At 43.6% G+C, this 18,206-nt stretch overlaps 1 protein-coding gene across 1 annotated transcript; it reads right to left on the bottom strand.

Annotated features, from left to right (window-relative positions):
* Positions 1-1,775: 1,775 nt before the first annotated feature.
* EGR1 (early growth response 1) lies at positions 1,776-4,446 on the bottom strand. The gene is made up of 2 exons (XM_021543071.3): positions 4,014-4,446; positions 1,776-3,709 (listed from the first exon to the last, which is right to left on the bottom strand). The coding sequence occupies exons 1-2, from the start codon at positions 4,246-4,248 to the stop codon at positions 2,412-2,414; spliced, it is 1,533 nt and encodes a 510-aa protein (XP_021398746.1). The 5' UTR covers positions 4,249-4,446; the 3' UTR covers positions 1,776-2,411.
* Between the last annotated feature and the right edge of the window lie 13,760 nt (positions 4,447-18,206).

Here is an 18,206-nt window from a genome sequence, read left to right as displayed (position 1 = left end):
AACCTGACTCCAAATGTTATTTTGTTCTTGACTTTGGGATATGGATGTAGGCAAAAATTTTATTGTTACCTGTACGCAATGTTATTTGCCTTCTTTGAATGATCCCATTTGGAAACTCTTCATTGTCTTGTCTCCCATAGGGGGAATTCTGTGACTTCTGACATGCCTTATATGCTCAGATAGTCTGAAGCCACATATTCCATTTGCCAATCAACCTGTCTTGAACAGAGGCCAGAGCCCCTTGGGTTGAAAAGAGTTATCAAGTTTTTCTGAAAAAGCCCAGCAGGGCCAGCTGCAAAATCCCTGTTAGCAGCTTGCAGAAATACATACAGCACTGCAGGCATAGGCCAGAACAGAGACAAAGCTGCACAGGCCTCTCCCCACAGCTCTGCCCACAGGGACATCTTGTCCCTGTCCTCTGAGAACAGTCCTGCCTGATTGATGACAGACTGGGATATACCAGTCTGCAGTAAATCAAGTGGTAAGATCTTGGGTATCTTTTGCCAGAGGTGGTCTTCATACCTGAGGAGAAGGACTAGAATTGGGACTTCCTAGCCAGTACAGTCAATTTTGGTAAGAGTAGGGAACACTGTGTCTGGCAGAGGTTGCTAGGCAGTTTACACTGTGCTAGGTACATTAATCAAGTCCTGTTTCTTCCAGCTAGTCACAACCTTAAACATAAGTATCTTGTAGAGAGCCTACCCAAAACGAGAAACATCAGAACCCTCTTCTGCACCTGCACCACCAGCTCTCATGGATCCAATTTCCTCTGAATTCAGTCTGCTCTGGTCACATAACTCCTGAAATGCATTTCAAGCCACCAGGGAAGGAAGTGTTTTCTCCTATAAATACTGAAACACCTGTATATGCCCTTGGTTGTGTCAAGGAGGAACTTATGGCAGCCCTCAGCTAACCAAGGCTGTCTTCTGTCAACTCGCCCTTATGACTGACCTTACTGTATTTCCAGCCTAGAAACTGCTCTATTATTTTGACATCTAGTAAGATTTCTGCCTACCTATGAACACAGCTGAGATTCTAATTTTCTAACTTCAATTTCAGCGCTGTAAGAATTGTCTGTCTAAGTTTAGCTCTGGAGAAGCCAGAAGACAGCAGTTGTGGCTACTTCAAATGAGGTGGTAATGCACCTAATGTAAAGATATGAGTTCACCATCCATGCTTTTTGCAAGCAACTGAACATAAGATTGATTTAATCTCATTTCTTTAAACAGGTATTTTTTTCCAGGAGATAAGTGGTTACGTGTTGGCTTTGAAGCAACTAAAGGAGTCGGTTTCAAGGAAAGTGTAAGTCTGCACAATTTGATGTTTTATTTATTTTTTTCTGAAGGGTATTGTACACCAAATATCCCAATGGCAGGTAAGCGCATTCAATGTGTTTAGAAGCCGAACAGTCACTTTCATTTTAACAAACACAATTACAAAGTAAAAATAAACCACAAAATAATGAACTGCATGTTCATAACATACAAAAATTGCTGCCTACTCAGTAGGTAACTACAACATTCCAACTCCTGAATATATATATATATATATAAATTTACATTTTTGTAACAAAAATAGACTTTGAGAGGTGGAGGGGGAGAGGGTGTGGGGATTTCTTTTTGTTTGGGCTTTTTTTCTGATTGTTAGTTCTTGGTTTTTTGTTGGGTTTGGTTTTTTTTTGGTTGTTTTGGTTTTTTTTTTTGTTTTTTTTTTTTTTGCTTACATTCCATCCCCTGGCCCTTTCTCTTGCTCCTCTCCCCACCCATTCCCTGCTCTTCCTTACATTCTTTGAGTAACATCCCTTCCACGTTAAGGCAAGATGCAAAGCATCCACTCACACAAACGCATGACGTCAGCAAGGCTTCACGAAAAGGCACCAAGACTTGTAACTTTTAAAACAAAACTTCTGCCACATGTGAGTGTCTCATCAGGTGATAATTACATAGCATCACTCCAACATACTCAAATACATTAAGTGCTGTTCCCAAAGAAGTTTGAAACGCATTATAGCATTGTCACTGAAATAGAATTAACACTGACAAAATATGGCCCTGCAAACTCCAAATTATACAATCTGAATAGGCAAAGATTTTTTTCCACATCAATAGTACCTAAAGGAAAGCAAAACCATGGCACATGTACAATTTACATCAGCTAGATATTTAATCAAAAGTCCTTTCTTCCTAATAAAAGACTATTGTTTACGGGGAAAATTATATTGAACTTATACCCACAGTCCATGCAAATTAAGTCATTCAACAGAGGTGGCAAACTTAAGCAGCAGTTGATTCAGGCAGCTGAAGTTTAAACTAAATAGCCTTGCAACGTATGGTGTTGTGGGAGTAATTGAAGACTCCATGTCTGATAATACAAATGGAAAAGTTGAATTCTCCTGTTCCAGAAGATCTGGATCAGCAGATCTCAATTGTCCTTGGAGAAAAGGCTGAGTTTATGTCTGAAAGTGCTGAGGTTACCTGTGAGCTGAAATTGTTGGTGACTCCTGGAGATGAGAAGGAAGTAGCCACTTGGGTTTGAAAAGTGGCGGTGCCAGAGGGGTAAGTGGTTGCTATAGAAGGGGATGGGAATGTGGTGTGCACCGGGGAGGGATAGGAAGAGGGAGCAGGAGAAGAATACGCTGTGCGCACTGGGGAGGGATAAGTGGTGGTGATGGAGGAAGGGTAGGATGTAGTTACAGAGGATGAATAGGCAGGAATTGGGGAAGCAGTTGAGGCTGGAGCTGCCTTTTCCACTTTCTTGTCCTTCTGCCTAAGGTGGATTTTAGTGTGCCTCTTCCTCTCATCACTTCTGGCAAACTTTCTGCCACAAATGTCACAAGCAAATGGCTTCTCTCCTGTGTGTGTGCGGATGTGCGTAGTCAAGTGGTCACTCCTGCTGAAATTCCGCATGCAAATGCGGCACTGGAAAGGTTTCTGTCCCGTGTGGATGCGTATGTGCCGTGTTAGCTCATCAGATCGTGAAAACCTCCGGTCACAGGACTCCACTGGGCAGGCATAGGGACGCTCATGAGGAGGTGTCTTGCTGGGACGGTTTGGGTATTTCCTCATCCTGCTGGGCTTGATCAGCTGGGACTGATAATTAGCATTGAGTGTCTTCAGTTCTTGGGAGCCAGTCTGCGTAGCAAATGCCTTAATAGTGGACAGTGGTGTGAGGGAAGGCTGCTGTGATCTGGTCTCAAGAGCTGGAAAAGGCTTCTGATCAGCTGGAACAAGACTGAGCTCAGCCTGTTGCTGAGGGAACAAGTAATCCGGGATCATTGGCACCTGAAAGTTGGTTTTAGCAGTCGGATAAGCTGGAGGTGGATACTGGATGGGAGCTCCAGAGGGGTTGGGAAAAGACTGGGTCTGGGATTCAGGAAAAATGTCAGAGCTGGAATTGGGAAATGTTGGTGCAGCTGAATAAATTGGATTATTCTCGCTGGCTTGGACCGAACAGCTCAGTGGGGAGCTCTGCGAGGAGGAGGATGGCGATGATGAAGTAGGCGTAGATGTGGGAGGTGCATTAGCCATGCCCACCAGTCCACTGACGAGGCTGAAGAGGGGCTCTGGCCATAGGGGGTTGCTGCTGTTGGGGGCTGGCTCTAAGGAGAAGCGCCCCGTGTAGGTTATCGGTGGCAGTCTCGTCGTTTGGTTGGAATAGCTGGTTTCTGGCAGGGTTTTCTCGTTGTTCAGGGAGATTTCGGGAAAAGTGTCTGCAAAGAGAGGAATAGCGATTAATTCCAGCAGCCGCTGCAGTTGCTGCCGGTGCTCCGCGAGCCATCTCTCTCGCACCGCACCCCCAGATTCTGGTTAATTACTAATTGAGCGTAACATATTGCAGCGTCGCTGGCAGGTCTCCAGCCGCAGCTAGTCCGGAGCCGCTGACGCACACAGGAGAATCCCCCCGCGCGGCCGCCGGGACAGAGGCGACGCTGCAGGGCGGAATTCCCGCACGCGTCGCTGACCCCGCTGCAGACCGGGACTCCCCGCCCGCCTGGACGAGGTCAACGCGCTTACCTGCCCCGAGGTGCTCGAAGTGCTGCTCTCCGGGCTCCCCGGCCGCGCCGAAGCCCGCACTCTCGGATGCTCCGGGCGGGGCAAGGAACTGCGGGCCCCCGCCGCTAAGCAGCATCATCTCCTCCAGCTTGGGATAGTGAGTGTCCATGGCAGGGGGCGAGTGCGGGAAGGCGCCAAAGGGGTCGGAGATCTGCAGCGGGGGCAGGAGCTGCATCTCTGCCTTGGCCGCGGCCATGAGAGCGCCGGGCTCCGACTCTGACGGGTGATGGCGCTGCCGCCGCGGGGCCGGCGGACGGGCCGGCTGCGGCAAGGCGGCCGTCGCCTGCTCTGCGCCCTGCGCCGCTGTCGGCCCGGCGCTACCCGCTGAAAGCGCTCGGCTCCCGGCTCCCCGCCCGCCCGGGCTGCCCCAGCTCTGCCTGCAGGAAGCACTCGGCTCCCCGCCCGCTCCGACACCGCCTCTATATATCGGATCTCACCGGCCGCAGCCCGCCCCAGCCCTGACGTACATGGCCATATATGGAAAGCAGGAAGCCCTAATATGGATGCGGGCCGGAGGACCCCTCCTGGCGTCAGAGCCTGGCACCGGGGAAAGCCGGGCCGGGGGGACCCGCCCGCACCGGGCTGAGGGCCCCACGCCCGGTGCATGTCTGACCCCCGCCATGGGCAGCACCGCCGCAGCACTGCCGCAGCGTCGCCGGTCCCGGGAGACGGGGTCCCCGGCCCCCGCCGGCCCTCGCCAGCCCGCCGGAAGCCCCCACCGTACTTTCCATATTAGGAAACAACCTTATAAGTCTCGATTCCGGCGGAGGCTTCCCGCTCCTTATATGGCGATTCCGGCCCCGGGTTGGGGGGGCGCAGAGCCCGTCTCCAGACGGGCGCGCGCCCTCCCCCTGGCAACAGGAGCGCGCGGAAGCCCCGGGCCGCGGAAGAGCGAGGCTGCTGCCCGGGCGGGTGGGCACAGGAGCCTCGGGGAGCACCCGGCAGAACCTGGCGTCGCCGCCGTGTTTTCGGGGGCAGAGCTCCCCTTCGCCCCCACCCCGTTTGCTCAGCTCGCACTACTCGCCTTCGCTCTGTCTCCGCGGAGGCGCCACGGGCTCACGGCAGCTCCCGCGGCAGCCTCGATGTGGCGTTTTCTGGGTGCTGGCAGCGCGCCCAAGGCAGGAACTGCCCGCTCCCGGAAAAGAGGAATCTCCGGGATTCTAACGGCCTGCCGGGATCGCCCTGCTCCGCCCGCTCCCGACGAGAGCGGCGGAGGTCAGCCCGTAGCACCAGACCGGGATGGATCCCGGCTCCGTGCGCCTCCTTCATGTAGCTGAGAACAGGGCACTAATAAACAGAGAGCCCCAGGTACTACATGGCCGCAGCCAGCACTGACTTCAGCGCGATGAAAAGTGACCGCGCTCGGGACTCTGCTCTCGCGGCCTTAGGATTGTCCCCTGACGCGGTTACAGCTCTTTCGTGCCCTCCCTGCCAAGCGCTGGCTGCGCCCTGCACCGACTTCGCATGGAACCCTCGGCCGTCTGCTCGACGCACCCCGCACGCCGAGGAGCCGCGGAAGAGCACTGCCCGGGCCGGGGGAGCCTCCCGCGCTATAAATAGCGGCTCGCCGCGGCCGCCGCCCCGCCCCGCCCGGGCAGCCCCGCTGCCGGCGCGCGGGGCTCCCCTGGCGCCGGGCCAGGCAGCTCCGGCGACGCAGTGAGGCCGCAGTGCGCGTGCGCGGCCATCGCGGCGAGGGCTTCCCCGCAGTGCGCGGGGCTCCGGGGGCGGGGCCGGAGCTGCCGCCTGCGGCCCCGCGCTAGGCGGGCCCGATGCCGGTGGCTGCGCCCGAAGCTCCGCGGCGCACGGTCGTCCCATCGTCGGGTGCAGCGCGGGACTTGCCGGAACGGCCGGCTGCCCGCTGTCTACGGCTCCATGATCTGCCGGGGACGGCGCTCCCTGTGCCGCAGAGATGGAGCGTAAAGGCAGGCGACTTGGTTCCTCTTCTGGTCTAGCCCCACTCGCCAGAGGTACCGCCCGCCTCCGGGCACGTCCCGCAGCGCCACTCGAGGTCGGTTGCAGAGCTGGCTCTTCCCCACGGAAATCCTGGCGCCGAGCCTGGCCGGGCCACACAGCGCTTCTGTGTGTGCCAGGCGGCCTTCTTTTGCTGTGGGAAGGCAGCTGCATAAACCGCTAGCCTCTACCGCCTTTGTGATTTATATTCAAGTTGGCACACGGCAGGCCTCTGTCTGCCCGCTTTTTAAAAATATTTAGACTTTTGCCATGTGTACTTTTGTTAACCGAGTTGCTATATTTAGGACCGTGCCTTGCCAGTAACACTGCAGTGCCTCCCACACCCAATGCATTTCCACCTTAAAATCAGTGATAGGCTGTAGCAACACAATGCCTCCAGGCTTTGGAGGATAGTTCCTGCTTATCTGGAGCTGCTATTACTCAATGACAGCTACTACACATCTGTTCTTTGGTACTTTTTGTGGAGAGATATCATACTAGTTTTCAGTGCACCAGGCCAAACTTCTATTTTGAAAATGTGTTTTGGAGCTTTTTCTTTTTTAAGAGATACCCGCTGCAGGTTTTGTGATGTCCCATACATAATGATTTCAACTAGTCTGATTTTCATCGGCATGTCACAGTTTGGAGCTCTTTTAGAAAGGGCTGAGTAACAGACCTTGACTTTTTCTACAAACACTGCAGTTTCTTTTGGCTTCTGAACGTCTTACTGACATCACATCTTCCTTGTCCTCTTTTTATTCTATTCCTTTTCAAGATCAGGAGGTGCCCGATTCCTAGAGAATTTAATTCATACACTCTGTATGTTAGGCCCAATATTCCTTTACAGATATTGAAGTGCATCATTCAGACAAATTTGGTTTTTTGTCAAAATCTGAAATCACAGATGGAAAAAATCTAACCCTATTTTTGTTTTCAGCTACCTTCATTTTTATCAATGTAATTCTAATTTATCAATTTGTATAAGATAAAATGAGACCTGCTTTAAGAGCTGCAGACAGAGCAGTGTAACTATCTTGAGCTGCACGTAAGTTATAGTAATAAAGACTGTTTTGCAACATTGCACTGTTCTGGTGAGGCTTGCTGGCTTCAGGGAATTACTGGAGAGGCCGTGGATGACTTACAACCTGTGCACTGAGCGAGGAAATTGCCTGTTTTTACGAGTTTTCCAAACTCCTGTGCTCAATTTTATTTTTCTGAATGTATTCAGAAACATTAGGTATGTAGGAATTACATTAAAGGTGTTACAGTTTTACTATTGAGATTCAAGATCTGTTTAGGTCATGTAGCTGGACATCTGGGTTTTTTTCTGGGCAACATGATTTGAATGTCCAAAGAATTTGCTACTATAGACCAGTATTTGAAATGTCTTTCCAAAATGGCTGTATTCTAATAAATTTGTAACACTTCTCTTAATGTTCCTAGTGAAAGCCCAGAAATGTAATAAGACAGTGCCACTGGATCAGTCACAATTTTATTTGAAAATTTAACAGTTTTGGCTCTGATTGTCTAGTGAATAAACATGTGTGATGCACTGGGTCTGCCTGAAAGGATTCTTCCAGTAAGAAGAATCCTATTGCAAGGACATGGAGTGCAAAATGCTAATTCAAAGCTAAAAATTACCTGAGACAAATCCTTGGACTTGTTTTGCTTCCTTTATTAGCAGAGGCTGGTATGAATTATTTTATATTCAGCCTCAGCATACCTTTCAATGTTTAATTTTTCACTGTTTTTTTGATTCAAACTAATCTGTTGTGATATTGTGCCAATAAAAGAATTGCTGTGCCTTCATGAAATATGTTTGCACACGATTACAGCTTTATCTCTGTTACTTTTTGTTAACTGCTGCTTTCATGCTGGGCTGACTTCCAGGATTTTCCAACTTGTACTTTAAATTATGCAAGTCACTTGCATTTCTTGTACACAATTTTCTAGGTAAGGGGACAGTATTTTTGTCTCTAAGCATTCCTCAACTGTCCATCTGTCTTCAATTTTTTTATTTTCAAATACAGAATAGAGAGCAGGGGGGCCAGGGGCAAGGGGGCAAATCCTCCTTAGGAAGCAAGCTTTAAGGAAACTAAGCTTGCAGTTGCTGTGAGTGTCAGTGCTGCTGCTGGCTCAGTATCCATGGAAACTTGATTTCCCATCCTGCTGCAGGAATTAATTGAAGATCCCAACCCACTTGCTCAGGGAATCAGTGTGATATTAACTCACATCCTGCTATAAAGCTCACATGAACATCTTAGCTATTCTTTTCATCAGAACAAAAGGTACATTTAGCTTTCACCAACTTAAAAAAAAAAAGAAAAAAAAAAGGGCATCTAAATATTTACTGCCTCAAAACCAGGGCAGAGAACACAGAGCTACATCTACAGCTGCATCTTTGAGATCTACATCTTTCAGATGGAACTTGCCAAAAACATGAACAACAGGAGAGGGCAGAGTCAGGAATGCTCTATGCAAATCTCATGTCCAACATCACATAGTTACCTCTATGTTTCACCTATGCCAGTAGCTGTATTATCTTGTGGGAAAAATTCACTGTCCATACTTCAGTATCAGAACATAACTTTGTCTTCCACAATACGTTATTAATGTATACCGTGCAAAGCTTCAAAGAGAATAAGCCAAAAGAGACTTTTGCTAGGGAATATTGTTTCCAGACTCCTCTTTGAAGACTCTTCATTGATTACAAACACAAGCATGTCAAGTTCCCTCCAGGTCTGCTTCTGAATCAAATGTCTCTGATTATCTACCTTTGAACTTTCTTTCCTCTAATCTGCTGTTGAATTCCCTAGTTGCTGCCACCATTCCCTTTATTTTTTCCCGATCTCCAAATCATCTTATCTGCTCTGCAATGTTTTCTGTTAGGACACTGATTTTCTCCATTTTCATCTTTCTGATACTTTGTATTTAGCACCTGGTCCTTTTGTAACCATGACAACTACATCATCATATCAGCAAAGGATCTCACTATTATCTGAGGAGCCTGAGCTCATTAAATGCCAGTTTGAACTGATGTTTAGTGACCTGTACCCAGGGGACAAGTTTTGTTTAGAGTTTTCTGTATTTTATATGTGAGTCAGGAAAGGCCAATTTCTTATGTTAACTGGTATCCTTCACACAATTGTCCTCCATCTTTCGTTTCCATTGATGACACACTGACTCTCCCACAAATGTGACCACTGAAGGAATGTTATCACAGGAAAGATGGCGAGGATGTTATCATAGACTAAGCATAAAGTCTTTGGATTAGATCAAAGAAGTTATGTTGTATTGCTCTGTTACATCTCCAACACTGACAGTTTATAAGCAATTGGTCTCAAACTGTTAACTCCAAGTGCTGCAAACACTGCATATGCTTGTTACAGCACTATTTTGGATTTGTGGACATAGCTAAACACCACTGTTTTCTCTGAATGGCAAATGCTGGCAGGGGAAAAGTGAAAGTAGTATTTTGAACTTACTTGGTGGTAACTCAGGACATACTAGATAAATAGTTAAGAGGATGAAGAAATACCATAGACCAGTGGAAGACTGCTGAAGTACAAGGACACCAGTATTCTTAAAGGAAATAATTTCCCCTTCTAGCTGAACTTACAAATTACATGTTTTGTTGTATTGTTACTCACTACCAAGACTGAGAAATCCATCTGTGGTTAATCACAGTAACAGTTCTATATAATGCTGCATTACATAGAGTACAAATATCCAGCAATGCATCCATAGGGTACTACATGCACGCTGGACCATGTCTGTAGCTCAGACCAGGTAATGTTGCTTCTAGAATTTTTGGATTTTGCAGGTGAATAGAGAAGGGAGGGAAGAGCAGTAGTTTCTGTTGTCTTGGATTTTGTTTTTGTTTTATCACAGTATTTTCAGTTACCATGTATGCTATGAAACAAATCAAATACGTGAACTGAAATTTAATAAAAACATTAATTTCAGACATGTCGCAACAACTAATCCCACAAGCTAGCAATTATGGTGTTACAGACTCATGTCTTGGAGACAAACCTTCAGCTCTTGCAACGAAAACAGGTCAATTCACTTTTTCTTATTCCCAGATTAAGGAAGCCCAAGGAATTGATTTTCATAGAATACAAGACTTTGACAACACCACCTCTTGTACTTGTTAAATAAAAGGAAACACAATTTGCCTATATTGAACTCACTCTGTTAACATTCCCATTTGCACTTCCTATTATTTCTAGACATTCAACTTCAGTGATACCTGAATGGGAGTTTTTTTTGCATTGCATTCAATTTAAAAAAAAATCCTTTGACAAAAAAAAAAAAAAAAAAAAAAAAAAAAAAATCACCAACACACTAACTACCTAATCTCCCATTCTACCTCTTCAGTAAGTTATTGTTCCTGAATATATATTTTGTTCCTTTTATTTCTCAAGGTTGATCTGTGACAAAAATTTCAAACTAAAGCACAAATCTTACTTCAAAGAAAATTTGAAGGCAAAATTTACTTCCAAGTATTGAAAGATAAACCAGTGCATAACTATACAGTAAGCTAAAATTCACAATCTTCCAATAGGAGAAGTCTCATAGTAGTTAGAATAGTTGTAGACTTACAGGATTTTCTTTGTCTTGGTTGTAAAAGCTGAGGAAAGGAGTGTGATTGTAGTAACACACAAACACATCACTAGAGGCAAGGTTCCCCCCACTATTTCATGACTGAAATAGCCCAAATCTGGACTGTATCCTTATCCTGAATTTGGATTTGCTTAAACTGTTCTATTATTGAATGCTAAGAATTTTTATTGGAAGCTGAGCAAGAACTTTAAAATAAGCATGACTGAAAACCCATTGCTGCTTCCTCATTAATATGCCAGAAGGACTGTCTGACATTTCTGTGGAATGTCTGTGCTCTTGGGACTGATGATTCAGTGCAGAGCTGTTTGGAATTTCTACAAAAGTTCAGCCCTCCTCCCTTCTCAAACAGCTTCATTTTACCAATCCGTTGAGTAAAACTAAACATAATGACTTTGTGTGCAATTACAAGGGGAAGGATGAAAATTTTACTGCACAGTGTATAGGTAACTCATTAGAAAGCAGAAGCTGCATTTTCAAAAGCAGTGGAAAATATATGTCCCATGTTTAATTCTTTTTTTTTTTTTCTGCAGTTAGAAAAACAAACTATGCTTATGCTAAAATTTTAAGGGGCATAGTAATATTCAAACTAAAGGAGGATACAATTAAGATTTCTGTGAGGTCAATTTGACGAAAAGTGATCCTTGCTTATCAGATCTTCACGAAATATAAGGTAAAAACTGTTTAGGGCTAGCAACTCACAAATTCAGTGGTCATTTCCACTGGAGCCTTCTAGCCCAGGAGAAGAGGAGGCTTATCCTCAACAGCTGCCAATGATTCTAATAAACAGACAAACTCAGAGTCCAAACCCAGTGCAGCTCAATAACTGCTCCTGTAATCATTCTGCACAGGTCAACTGCTGTTGGAACCAAGTGGGGATATGAAATGTCATAGATATATACAAAGAGGAAAATAACCACATCATTTTTGCATATGCCCAGAAATATAGTCACACACTTTCTATTTACTATACAAACATTTCAGGTTTCTGAGTTTAGGAATGGCCAATCTGAGCTGGCTGAAACAGAAGAAAATCTGCTGCCTTCATGAGGACATCCACAGAGTTGGAAGGATGGCAGTAGGGATTAAGCTAGGTGATCTTTACGGGTCCTTCCAACTATATCCAATCTATAACTCTTTGATTCATTTCATTGGCAGGAAAAACTGACAGCATAGCAGTAAAAAGAGAAAGGCTCCACCTACACGAAAGTCTACTTTGGGGAGGAAAAAAAAAGCTAACCTGAATTTCAAAGCCAAAAAGGATTTCGACTCAATCCAAAACAGAGACTCAACTCAGTCCATTACTACTGTTATGAAGTTCCAGCTAGAGACCACAGTTCATCAGCCTCAGAACTTATGTTATCCAAAATACCAAGTATAGAGATGCCACTAGAACACTGCTAGCTGACTTCCTCTCTTATCCCAGCCACTACAACTGCTAGCTCCCAACTACCCACTTTATCTGCCAGCTGGGTCTGTGGAAGACCAACCGTTACTGATAGCTACAGAAAATTCCTCTCACAGCCCATTTTTACCTTTTAATTTCACATACTCTCTGCTTGTTGTATGTATCACGGGTTTTCTAGTAAGCAAGCTGAGTTCTTGCTACCCGCTCTGCAAGACAATTATTATTTCTTGACCATTCTAATATTTCATGCCTAGGTATAGAACTACGTAGTACAGATTAAACATTTGTACTTCTGCACATGGACCGAGAAAAAGATATTCACCATTCTCTAACTTTGCACATATGAATGCTTTCCAACCTCTGTCCTCCCCAAAAGTTATTTACAATTACAGTTCAGGTAGGTCTCCTAGATGCTTAACAGCAACAGTATTTTATTCTGCAGGAACAAAAAGGCCACCTAACAAATACACTTGTGATATGAATCCAAGTACTCAGTTAACAGCTGGGAAGCGGACACAACCTGAGAGTGAGGAACATTTATGTTCCTGTATAATGCCAGGACAAACCAGATTCCCAAAATTTGCCTTATAGCAGAAATAGCAGGACTCTGTGTTCATTTTCATATATTTATTCATTCAACAATGAAGAGGGGGAAAGGCAGAAGACTAAACACATAAGACATGAAGATAAACTAAAATGATTTAGGAGCAAAATTTGAAAAGATAACAAAACAGCATTTTAAAAAATAATATCCACAGGCACCAATTTCTTGCTATTGGGACATGAGCGGGGAGAAAGGTATGTAAACTCACTAACAAAGAACAAAAAGCCCTACCTTCAACTAATAAATCTACAAGCCTATTCTGATGACACATGTAGATATAAATTCAAAGTATCTGAGACATTTAGCTGTCAAAATAAACTGGAAATAAAAAGTGAATAAATAACCTCCAGAACCTTTCTCCCCCCACCCACATCAATAACTAAACCTTATCACAGCAACTTTTTCTTTAGAGGTGCCATCATAGACCTGTGATCAATTGTCCCTGGGAGTACCACTTACCAGAGAGACCCACATGAGACAGTAGTAAGAAGTAGTGTTCTTAATTTTGTCCTTAGATTATGCCTTTTTGGTCCCATCTTCAGCAACTTGATACAGCCTGAATAAATATAGTAAAATGAGCTTTTCCAAATACTCTTTAACCCCAACAGAAGGGCTGTCTTCCCATGTGTATGACCCTGACTTAGGGAATTTAGCCAGGAAAGCCACTTCTAGTGGAAATGTCAAAACAATTGAGAAGAGAAATAAGGACTAGTTGCCACCCTGTGGAATGAGAGCACATCTGCATTGATAAAACCTTTTGTATTATATTCTGGATAGAAATGGAAGATAAGCAGTGGGGCCTTTAAAATAGGCACTTCAAAAAACAGAATGTTAAAAGATACCTAAGAAGAGTCTGGGTATTAAAGAAAGAACAACACAAGACTTAGGTCTTGTACATTTAAGTCATTATAGTGTAGCAAGTGACCAAACTTAAAGAGTACAAAAATTAGTGACAGAATTCTAACTCCTTCTCCTCTTAGGAAAACTTCATTAACCCAATCATTTAACACCATTGTGCTTCAGCACATGGGTAAAAACGTGACAGTATCATGATGAGGCATTTTTCAATGTGTGTTTAATTCCAAACTACCCTCTGGTCATCAAACAGACTAAGCAGTATCAGAGACAGGAGACTGCACTATCTGAACCAATTCCATTTGCGTTGGCCTTTTCTCTGCTTTCCCTTTTCAGAGGTAACAGCCTTCCTGCACTACAATGGCTGCATGCATCAGTTACCGTATTCTTGTGGTAAATACAAAATGGTCATAACAGCTGGCTTTTACAAAAACTAAGCTATTAAATGGTGCTTAATTTTATTTAATTCAATATAATCATTGCCCCAAATAAGCAAGCGATAGCAGCAATGTTATACTTTCCATTCAGTTGCTAGTTTCCCCAACAGAGCCTATAAAAAAGGAAAAGCTTGGAAAAAAACCTGTGGTTTGGTTTTGGCTAAACTTATATCAGTACACTTCCTATGAAACCAACATTGAGTGTTGACAGTAGAGAACCTTTGTTAGCTCTATACTGGCAGAGATAAATACACTACATACAAAGCATAGCCACAAAAGCCCATTCCTACCACCCTCAATAATAAGTTAATTTCTAATAACTGTTTGATTCATTACTAATGTTTTGTAGAATGCACTACATGCTCTTAGGATGGGGAATGTCAGGGCAATCCACAACTCGTACTTGAAATTTAGCACCTGCCCAAAAGCACTGTGTTGGTTTACCTAATACTGATCATATGATGGTAAAATAGAATCATATTCAATATATTTTATTCTTCTCGTTTCTTCCCCCGAAGTCTGACATTGAAGAATCCCCAGGACTATTCTAGATTATATTTCCCTTTCCTACAGAAACCTCCTGGTATGTCTTGGATCCTCCTTCAGTCTGCAAATCTCCATATGTGCTGTTGCAAATAAAAGAATTTTTCAACAATGGAAACATTTCTCAAACGTTGTTACATTATGTTCTAACATCAGCTTTTCCTTGTAAAAATATCAAAATCCCTTGGACCCCTATTATCCCGCATGGTTAACAAATATGAAAAGTCAAATTCATTTTGTGAAATATGTGCACCATGAATTAGGTCATTGACTTTAAAAAATAAAAAACACAACCAAAAATCCAACCAAATCTGTCTGTTCTTCAGAATGCTAACTCTCTGTTGCCATGGTTACAAATTACCATAGTAACATTAGATACATCTGTATTTTTAGATTAAAATGGCTTCTCTTCCACAGAAAAAAGATTCAACTGAAAGAAAATATCCTCACCAGAAAATACTACTAAAATTCAGAGTATAAGGTAGAGCAACACACACAAATTGGTTAATTGCAAAAGCCGGCAGGGGGAAAGAGGGCTGTGGGGAGGTGGGGGGAATCACAAATATTGCCATTTTCAGAGCTGCTTCCTACAACTAGAAAATGGTTTGAATGTACAACAACAACAACAAAAGTGAGGACAGTTATTCTGTAACAGTATTGTCTCAGCAAGCCTCACAGGATAGTGGCTCAATTAGAATGCCCAGAATAGCCTTTTCAGTCAGATGTTAGCAGCAGTATTATTTCATAGTTCTCCATTAGAGCCCCAACTTGTTTTCCCCCTCACCTCCAAGGAGGACCTTCAGTCATACCTAGGAAATATTGCTGTTCAACGTTCATAAATGAATAAACGAGACGCGTCTCTGCTCTCTGCTTATGCCCTCTAGTGGACAAAATATAATTCACAACCCTCCCAGTGCCGTACTGCCTCTAGGTCAGCACCGTGCTAACGGGCACATGGACGTTAAACTGCTGAGTCAAACCCAAGCATCTCCAATTTGATATTCATTTCAGAAATAAAGTAAGAGAGGAGTCAAAAATAAGGAGTTCATTAATGCAGTGCTTTCCCAAATAAGGCAGCAACATGAATACAGGAAGTTTACAATTCGATGCAAGGTTTGACGATCAGGAAAATTTCTTTCCATTCTATAATTTTAGTCAAATTTTTTGACTTCTTGCTTTTTGGTAAGTTACTAAGCATTACTTGTGATAAAAACTTAGTTCCCTGGTATGTAAAACTTTATATGCTTGCCATCCAGACAACTTTACTCCCAAACCTACTACAAAGACCATGACTGAATGCCATACCTCTTTAAGCCAGTATAGCAATGCATTTCCACTGCTGCCAGAAACGCTTTAGTGTTTTAAGTAGTCTCAGACAGTTATATATTACAGAAGACTTGAGCTTTTACTCCTTTAGTGTTCACTTATTTTTGCATTATTCCCATAAATGTTACTTCTAACATTATTTGGTCAAATCCTGACAGAATGCCCTTATCCAAAGGATCTGCAGTAAGTACATTTTAGCCAGGATCCACTGCAAGAAAAGGGAAATATGTCAAACTATGCTATTTGCAATAGTTGCTTACATTCCACCTGCGAATCTAGCCTTAGGCCTTGTACCAGTTACATGTATCAATCTAGGTCATTGGTTTGAATAACAAAAAAAGGCTAAATTACAGCTCTACTATAGTATATTTCAAGTCTCCACAGTCAGGAAAATGGAAGACAGACCTTGCTTAGGAAGAGTAAACATAAAAACCACAACCAGTTCACAGAACAGGAGCTCAGAAAGAGAGTAAGAAAGTAACAGCTTGCAAGGACCTTTAGGCAAAGATTTTAGGCATATAAATAGCAATGACCTAAATTTATCTGCAAAGTTGCAAAAAAAAACCAAACCCAAAAACCCTACCGATTTGCCACTGCTTCTTTTCACTTCGTATTAGTTTAACTCCTGTAATCATCAGAAATAGAGCACTGGAAATTCTTACATTGAATTGTGGGATTCTACAGATAACTGTGTATATATGAGAGTAACTAAGTCCAGCATTTGGTTCACCCAGAAATGAAGGCTTTGGCAGGGGGCAGAGGGTAGAATTTCCCAGGCAAATGTATCCCCTGAAGCTTCCTGCTAGTGCTTCTCCAGCATAACACATCTACACAAGTGATGAGAGATACTTGATATTCATCTGGTCCTCCCTTCAGATCAGTTGCCTGCTGAGGTAAATCTTTATTGTTCTGAAGGGATGAAAGTTTGAAGAATCTCAGTGTATGTAGCTCAAGTCCAGTCTGAAAGGGATGAGGGGGGCGGGGGGAAGCAAAGCGGGGAGGGAGGGAGGGAGACAGAGACTGACTCCAAGCGAGGAATCTGGCTCAAAAAATAAATCAACCTCTCATCTGTAGAATGTACAGTTTAAGTGTTGCTTGAGGCTCAGAAAGTTAGCAGCATTTACTGGACAACTCTGTACCATACACAGCTCATTTTCTACTCTAATGCTATCTATCTCACAGGACAGGTTCTTAGCTGCCATGCAGTTATTGTCTCCATTTACTGTTAAAACCAACTATTTTCACAATTTACTCTGCATACCTCAAGATCTTTTTTGAGGCCTCTAGGCTTTTTAACAATACCTATAAGAACATAAGAATGAGTTATGTTTATAGTGTCTTGCAACTGAGCCAAATTCCAGATGAAAAGTGACCAGGAAATATTTCTCCTCAGTAAGACTAAAGCACATTCCCATACAGCATATGCATTTCTGCATATGTTATCAGCTCTTAAACATTAAACTCAGCAGACTCCAGACAAGAAATAGCACACTAGAACTGGTCCTGACTGAGTTGCGATATTGAAGAAGATGACCCCCAGAGGCCCCTTCCAACTCTGACGCCTCTATGGTTCTAGAAACTTGTGTAATTTTGCAGTGCTTTCCTGGTTTTTCACATCTCTGACTTTGCAAGATAACTCACAAACCAGCACCACAAGATGCTTCAGCCAGACAGCACATTACAAACTCCTAGTAGCTAAACCAAGAAAAGCTATAGTACAAACCAGTTACATAGAGATGTGATTCAGCATCTCTCCAGCAAGCAGGAATGTGACAATACAGTGTCCCCATTAGAATACAACTTTTTTTTTCCTCAGATTTCTCTCTTAGGGAACAATCCACACTTTCCGGCATTATATGCAACTTTGGAAAACAGAAAGGAAACATTAGCTCAATTCAACAGCTGCTCTCAAACACACAATGACACTTAACAGTTAAGTTTGTGAGCTACCTTAATACAATGGTATGTGTAGATCAGAGAACCAGCAGAGTTCTCCATCGATATCTTACTTTTTTCCTAAGGCACCAAATTTCCTGCTGATTAAGACGGCACAGAATAAATAGCCATTTCTGGAAAGTTGTGATTCTCTAGAAATCTTGCTTTCCAAGGAAGTATATTGTGAGGGAGTCATACTCCTAACAGGGATGTATAAAAGAAAGCTTTGCACTGAAAAACACAATGAATAGAAATAAATTCACTAAAATGAGAGAAGGTGAAAGCTCCCCAGAACAAGCTTTGCAATTTTAAGAACACCAGCACCCCTCTCTATATATATGCCCGAACTACCAAGGAAATCATTCTAGTCTAAAGGAAATCAGTCCCATAAATGTAAAACTGGAGAACCACAAACTCAATTTTAAAAAACTAGGTAACAATGATGCTTAGGTAAAGTGTAAAGGTTTAAAACC

The sequence above is a fragment of the Lonchura striata genome, chromosome 13 (assembly GCF_050655825.1).
Source record: "Lonchura striata isolate lonStrDom1 chromosome 13, ASM5065582v1, whole genome shotgun sequence".
In the NCBI taxonomy this organism is placed as follows: Eukaryota; Metazoa; Chordata; class Aves; order Passeriformes; family Estrildidae; genus Lonchura; species Lonchura striata.
The sequence above is the reverse complement of the archived record's forward strand: the minus strand, read 5'-3'. Positions and strand labels throughout refer to the sequence as shown.